Source organism: Carassius auratus, chromosome 23 (assembly GCF_003368295.1).
Source record: "Carassius auratus strain Wakin chromosome 23, ASM336829v1, whole genome shotgun sequence".
NCBI lineage: Eukaryota > Metazoa > Chordata > Actinopteri > Cypriniformes > Cyprinidae > Carassius > Carassius auratus.
In genome coordinates this window covers 4,531,335-4,539,031 of record NC_039265.1, presented here as the reverse complement: position 1 = coordinate 4,539,031, position 7,697 = coordinate 4,531,335, and the positions used below count along the sequence as shown (strand labels likewise).

Below are 7,697 nucleotides of genomic sequence, written 5' to 3'. Positions count from 1 at the left end.
AATCAACTTTTTAATCAAAGTACGCTGTTCTTCTGAACAATGTCTTGAACGACCCATTTTCCTCAGCTTTCAAATGCATGTTCAACAAGTGTTGGCTTCATCCTTAAATAGGGGCCACCTGATTCACACCTGTTTCTTCACAAAATTGATGACCTCAGTGATTGAATGCCACACTGCTATTTTTTTGAACACACCCCTTTCAACTAATTCAACTAACTGCCCAATTGCACAGCCTTAAGAGCGTGCATATCATGAATGCTGGGTCTCATTTGTTTTCTGAGAATCTACTGAACCTACTGGTAACTTGTTTGCCACGTAGCAATAAAAAAATATACGAAAAACCTTGATTATTCTGGTTAGTCACATTGTACTGCTATTATTTTGAACAATACTGTACATATATATATATATATATATATATATATATATATATATATATATATATATACACACAGTATATATAGTATTGTACTGTATGTGCCTCCCCTATGACTTTGGCATTGCTAGTGCTGTACACTACCAGTCGAGCTACAGGTCAGCTATTTTTGATGTTGTTATTATTTCTAATATTTTTTATGAATAATGATCCCTTTGTTCTGACCTGCATGTATTATTGTAAATACACATACATATGTACCTACTTACATTTATTTATTTATTTAAATGTGTGTGTGTGTGTGTGTGTGTGTGTGTGTGTGTGTGTGTGTGTGTGTGTGTGTGTGTGTGTGTGTGTGTGGATTTAGGGGAGGTTTTCTGGTGCCAGCCTGAACCCAGCTCGCTCTCTTGATCCCGCTACAATACTTGGATATTGGGAACATCACTGGGTAAGCAAAGCAAATCTATTTAAAGCTGCTCTGTTGACTAATCAAATCTAAAATACAAAAACAATAACTTTAGCTGCTGGAGCAAATGTCAGCATGAAAACAATATTTACCATGGTCTCCCATGATCCTGTACTGCAATCAAGAGCCTAGAAATCTGAAAAGAGTTAATTGCAATGGTTGAATACAAATATTGAGTTAAATGTAGATTTATCTGATGTTTTTATCAGTTTTTAATGCTATGTGTCTATGCTTTTTGTTTTTTTCAGGTTCTGTTAAGATTGTGGAGATGGCCAGCGTGTTTCGATCGTCCCTGTCCACTGTCACACAGAGCGGCATGAGAAACAAACAAAGCAGCAAACTGGAGCGCAGCTAAGCTCATGCTCACTTCTTTCAGAATGCAGGTTTTCACATTTAATCACAAACAACCAATCAATGGCTCTTATTCATGAAACATGAATTACAGGTGGGGATCCACACAGTTTGTACGCTGTCTACCTTGGAGTGGAGCATGCAGAGTCGGCACTGCGAGCGGCTTCCCCTGCATGTTCTTCACTCCAGGAAGGCTCTCTTTGCTGAGGGAGCCTTCACTAGCGTTCCCTGTGGCGCTAGTCCTGCTTCTGTCGAGGCGGAGCGGTTGGATCTGGCAGAGGGAATGGAGACAGGCAAGTCCCTATTTTCTTCTTCACGTGCCAGATCCAGTACCCATTCTCAGGGATCGGAACCGCACTCTGGCACTACTTCCCCATGGGGAGTAGGCTCGGTGTTTCACCTGTCTTCCTTCGAGGAGGTTGACGTGATAGGTGTCGATGAGGATTTCCCACCTCAGTAAAAGGAGCTGTTTGAGGTGGTAACTCATGCTGTGGCCAAGTTGAGCAACGATTGGCACGCCGAGAAAAAGGCTGAACCTCAGAAAAGAAGTTTGGATGAACACTGGTGTGTAAATTGTGGACAAAGTCCTTCTCCTCCCGCTTCTTCATTCCCGCTTCTGATCACTACGGCAATGTGGCGGGACGACGATGCCACGGATTGAACAGACACTCGTGAGCTATCTGTCTCCCGGCTCGGTATCGTCTTTGAAGGCTCTGGCATTGCCCAAAGCAGACTCTCAGTCAGTGCATAGTAGATGCCATCTCTACAGCCTATGAGTCCTCTGATCCCCCCTCTTCCCTGGGGGGTCAAGGCTCACTCCACCAGAGGTGTGGCGGCCTCTAAGCCCTTCTTTGTGGCTGTTTCTATGCGGGACATCTGTGATGCTGCGAGTTGGTCCATGCCCTTAACCTTGCCCTAATCTTCTGTTAATGATATCAAATGGGAATACAAGCACAGCCATAAATATACAATAACCTGCTTTTCATTTATTTGCACAACACGAAAATGTTTTCTCACGTTTAGAATTGCTATGCTACAAATGACTCCACATTTCACCTTGTTACTGTAGCAAAATTTAATAAACTTTAATTTTCAATAGTTTTGTTTCTGTGTTCTTATAGAGAGCATGTTCAACATGCTAATGTACGATGTGCAGTGCCAATATTCACCCCTATATCACCCCTTTTATGCATATAAATGTGCACACACATTCAAGTTTACATATGGGCATAGCTACTATGCTTTGGTGTACATTCATGCTAGAATATACATGCATAAATCTTACATAGCAGCTATTAATAACACACACATGCACTTAAACAATAAAGAACATCCACACAGTGCCAGTAAGCATTTTGTTTTGTTCAGCATACATGTGTATGAGTGTGAGTGTGTGTGTGTGTAAGTGAGGGAGTAAAACAGATGAGCTCAGCGATCCTAATTCACCATCAGCTCCTCTAACAGAGGGATTTTCCAGGCTTTATCCGGCTATGAGCCCAACCAAACTGCTCCACACACAATACAAACCTCTGCCTAATCACTTCTGCCCTGAACAAACCAGAACCACCAACAGCATTCAAACATATATCCATAAACCACACTTCACTGATTTCTTTCAAGAAAAATAAATAAAAATAGAAATACGTTTATCGACACCATCATGTTTACAGTTAGTGACATCATAAAAAAAGCTTTAACAGTAGATAAAATGATAGATGGATGGATGGATGTATGGACGGATGAGTGTGATCCAGACTGCAACTCAAACCCGAGAGACAGCTAGAGGATGTTTTCTCATGTAAGCGTCATGCTTTGAGCAACAATGTCTTTCCTGTGCTCTCTGCATGTATCTGAGCACTGGTGGATCGTATCTGCCAGAGCAGGGCCTCTCTTGAGCCGCCGGACCGGACGCACATTGTGTGTGTGCAGATGCGTGGCATTGTGCGTTGTGTGTGTGTGTTCTGCCTGTGTGTGAGTTCAGGTCAGCACTAACTTGCCCGTCAAAGCCTACATCCACCTGAAGTTCTGATACAAATCCACAACTTTCCTGATTTTTACGAGCATTTGGAATGCATGTTTTAATGAGACATTTCATGACCTCACAAAAATCTGACTGGTGGATCTCTTTTGCACTTTAGGCCAATACAGGCCTCAAAAATATACATCCCCTTCACTTTGAGTCCTGGTGTTCCTGTCTTAATCTCACCGTCTTTGAGTTTAATGCAGAGAGAAGTGAATGGCGTGTGCTTGATATGGGATGCCCCCTTCAGCTTCTGCCTCTCGGGGGGGATTATGTCGTCACGCTGGGCCCCGAGGCCATTATAAATGCCCCCTATGGCCCCTTTGTGGTCCGTCAGACCAGCTCTACTAGGTGTGGACAGGATATGCTCCGTAACCTCTTCTGTGTCACTCATCTAGAATTAGCCCTGTAGATTTAGCCTTTAGCATCGATGTTCAGGTCTCTCTGACACAACCCTCCAAACCTTCCGTGCGTGCAAAACACACACACACCTCATGTTTCTTTAGCAGTCTGGGTGTTGAGCAGGTGAAGAGAAACGACGGTGGCAGAGACGACCTGTGTGTGAGCTACATGTGTGACCATTTACTAGCGGCTTCCCACACAGCCTTAGCTAACGGCTAGATCTATTAGGTGGACTTTCATCACTCTGTTCGCCTTCGATTGATTTATTTATTGTTTGTTTTTTTGTGGCAGCTTCAGATCAACTAGTTCAGGATTTTACTTTTTGTACTTGTTAAAAAAGGACACTTATTTCTTTCCTCAAAGACGCTTCGTTTAGCCATTTTTGCTAACTGTAAATAAGCTTTAGTTTATTATTTTAGTTGGATCTCATAAATCACGATGTGGGAGTTCCGCTCGATGATGTTCTGGCGGGCCGTGTTCGCTGAGTTTTTCGGCACCATGTTCTTCGTCTTCTTTGGGATGGGCGCAGCTCTACGCTGGACCTCCGGGCCGTACCATGTCTTCCACACTGCCCTCTGCTTCGGTTTCGCTGCTGCCACGTTCATCCAATCCATCGGCCACATCAGCGGAGGACACATCAATCCGGCCGTCACCTTCGCGTACTTAATCGGCTCTCAGATGTCCTTTTTCCGAGCTTTCTTCTACATCTGCGCTCAGTGCCTGGGGGCCATGGCGGGAGCCGCGGCCCTGTATGGAGTTACACCCAACAACATGAGGGGCACACTGGCACTTAACACGGTAAAAATGACGCAAAAAAAACATTTTAATGTAATTTTGAGTTTACAGGAGTCAGAATATAATTGAAAATCCATTTATCTAATAAATGTTATGTATTGAAATGGTATTTATTGTATTCATACTGTATGTAGTACTATAGAAGGACACATACTGTGCTAATAGGCCCTTACAGAACTGTATATATATAGTGCAGGCTTTTAAATATTTTTTCATTAATTGTTCTTTTGTACTTTATGTCCGCACAGCTGCAGCCTGGCATGAGTCTCGGCATGGCGACTACAGTGGAGGTGTTTCTCACCATGCAGTTGGTGGTTTGTGTTTTCGCCGTCACAGACGAGAGACGAAGCGGCCGTCTGGGTTCTGCTGCTCTGTCTATTGGCTTCTCTATCACCATGGGCCACCTGATGGGGGTGAGATGGATATTTTAGTATTAGAATAAACATTTGTGAGTATTTGAAGTGTGCAGTACACCAGACATATACCTTGTTTGTCTTTGAACCAGATGTACTACACTGGAGCTGGCATGAACCCGGCTAGATCTTTCGCTCCTGCTATCATCATGAGGAATTTCGTCAACCACTGGGTAAGAAACGCAAAGTAAAGTACTGAAACTGTCCCACACAACAGGAATAAAGTATTTAGTGACCCTCTTCTTCTGACAGGTGTACTGGGTGGGACCCATGATTGGTGGAGCTATGGGTGCCATCCTGTATGATTTCATGTTGTTTCCCCGTATGCGGGGTCTCTCCGAGCGGCTAGCCACCCTCAAGGGCAGCCGATCCCCAGAGACTGAGAACCAGCAGGACACCCGCGGGGAGCCCATCGAGCTGAAGACTCAAACCCTATAAACCTGCTAAGAACCTGTGGACCGAAATCTGGCTCTACCTCACTGGACCATCTCGCTATAAAATCCTGCGCTGGGGGTCGCATATCCATGCTAAAATCTTTAAGGGAGATGAATTGAGTAGACTATTTTGTTTAGTATTCTAGGTTTGTTGCTGATATCAATGCAGGGCAGGGGGCGGGGTTAAGGAAGGGTCTGGGTGGATGTGGGCGGGGCTAGAGCTGTTTATATAAGCATATGCTTTTCACTTTTCATCTGACTTCACTTTCACGATTCCTTTTCAATTTCGTTTTCTACAACACCACGATGTGGATGTATGCAACTTAACCAGGGTTTCACACTTTTTATTTTTCATTTCTGTGAGAGTTCACGTGAGTGTGCAAGTGAGTGCAAACGTGTGGGTCATTTTGTGTGTGTGTGTGAGGGAGAAGGTGCCCAGGTATGTAGGCTACTGTGTGTTTAGCTTGTGCAAGATGATCAAGTGTATGTGTGAGTGTGTCTGTCAGCTGAGCAATTATTTTGGGTTTTTATCATTACAGCTCGCTCGTGTTTGTACCATGCTTATGTTTTTTTCTTATTATTATTTTTACGGGACTCGAAGACACCCCAAACTGTATTGTTTGCAATGATACTCCATTCACTTTGAGGTTCACACAAACCACCCGTGGACTGAGCTGACTAAACACAGCCGATCTTAGTCGCCAGTCTCTGCAATTACTTCTCAAGTTTACAGTGTCTGTGCCTTTCATTAAATCTTGTTTGAGGATAACACCCATGACTGGGAAAAAAAATAAAAAATAAAAAAGCAACATGAATCATATTTGAATGCAAATAAATACATGAAAAAGAAAGTGTTTGTATATATCACATACGCACATGCTTTATTTTGCTTGTAGCATGAATGATGCAGGAACTACTATAAACACTAGACGGCGCTGTACAACAGTTTCTGAGCTGAAAATATTCAGCTGCCATTCGAGTTTCATTACGGGAGGATTAATTAGAGCAGTGGTTCTCAACCCCCTCCAATCCGATTCAAAACTGCAACACATTCTCTGTTCACAAAAAAACTTTGCATTCTCGTGTTAATACTTTTCAATTCCATTTAATTATTTTTAAAATAAAACAAATTCAAGATAGATTTAAATAATCAGTGTTCTTTTTTTTTTTTTTGCATACTTTGCAAAAATGTCACTTCAGGTATTCATTACAACTTAAAATAACTTAACAGTACCTAAAGCTCAATTATAAAATAATTGTAACAAATAAGCACAAGTCAACCTGCCATACAAAACAAGGCCACAGGAAGGACTACATATAGACTATTATATAGCCCTTATTCAGAATCACTAAACACATCAAAATAAAAAGTGAAAACATTCTGCATGTGTGGAGACTCGGCGGTCTGAAGGCAGCTCGATGTTATTAGTGAACAGTGATTCAAATGTTGTCAGGACAAGCGATTGTGTAATCTAGATGAACGGCACTGATCCTCAACCAAAACATGCATCTTTGGTGATCATCCATTATAAAACACTTGCTGTACATTCATTTTGACAACTGCGTCAATATACTAAACTGTGTTCAAGCAGAAACATAATGTTTTAGTGATCATAACGTTACACGGTTCGGTTGCGCATCAAAAATAGCTTGACTCTTGTGTGTCACTGTAATCGTCTGTACCCTGATTGTCATCTATCACTGGGGTTTCCCCCCAGCTGAGAACTACTGAGTTAGAGATAAAGACATTTAGGAATAGAAAATAGGAACAAGACATTTTTCCAGTACCTGTTTACAGTAAAACAGAATTAAATGCAGTGGTAAAACTATCACTAAAGGGCAGACAAAACACAAACATAATTCCCTGAAGTTAAAATGTACTTTTAGTAAGCTTTCAGGGGCGGGAAATCTCACACTCATCCAGAAAAATGCCTTTCGTCCACAGCATCTCGAGCCAACCAGATGAACCCTAAACTCTTGGTCAAAGCAGAGTTTTACTGTGGTGAAAGTGAATAACAGACATAGAGTACACTATATATTTCTAACTGCAGCCATGATTTCCTTAAATACAGTCAAGGTCAGGATTTAAAATGTGTTCAAAATCAACCAGTATTCATTTTTCCAAACTGACATGCAGGTGGTGCACGAGAAAAAACTCCTATTTTCCCAAAAAGAATTGCCCCCCCCCCCCCCCAAAAAAAACATCTGCGCAATAAAATGGGAGCAACAGCGCATAAACGTTTCATCTGCTTGGAGGGAGGACTGTCTGTTTGTAAAGTCGCTCACAGGTGCTCATTTGGATTGATGTCTGAGGCCTCATGCATACAGCTTCCAGTAGTTTCCATAGTGATACTTTGCCTACTCACAAAAATATATAAAGCCCTGCATAAAGCCCTAATGCCCTTCATTTGCATAGGTTTGTATGCTCGTCCACGGACTC

At 42.3% G+C, this 7,697-nt stretch overlaps 1 protein-coding gene and 1 long non-coding RNA gene across 2 annotated transcripts; both read left to right on the top strand.

Annotated features, from left to right (window-relative positions):
• The first annotated feature begins 479 nt into the window (after positions 1–479).
• Positions 480–2,289, top strand: LOC113041047 (uncharacterized). The gene is made up of 3 exons (XR_003275337.1): positions 480–534; positions 744–824; positions 1,091–2,289. It is a non-coding gene; the product is annotated as an uncharacterized LOC113041047 (long non-coding RNA).
• A 1,764-nt stretch (positions 2,290–4,053) lies between these two features.
• On the top strand, positions 4,054–6,068 carry LOC113041045 (lens fiber major intrinsic protein-like). The gene is made up of 4 exons (XM_026199325.1): positions 4,054–4,413; positions 4,659–4,823; positions 4,916–4,996; positions 5,076–6,068. The coding sequence occupies exons 1-4, from the start codon at positions 4,054–4,056 to the stop codon at positions 5,259–5,261; spliced, it is 792 nt and encodes a 263-aa protein (XP_026055110.1). The 3' UTR covers positions 5,262–6,068.
• Positions 6,069–7,697: the final 1,629 nt, after the last annotated feature.

Bases quoted from the DNA above. Each gene is read 5' to 3' on its own strand.
- LOC113041045 (XM_026199325.1), top strand. From the start codon at position 4,054: ATGTGGGAGTTCCGCTCGATGATGTTCTGGCGGGCCGTGTTCGCTGAG. The intron at 4,824-4,915 runs GTGAGATGGATA...TCTTTGAACCAG, and splicing joins CCATGGGCCACCTGATGGGG to ATGTACTACACTGGAGCTGG. The intron at 4,997-5,075 runs GTAAGAAACGCA...TTCTTCTGACAG, and splicing joins GGAATTTCGTCAACCACTGG to GTGTACTGGGTGGGACCCAT.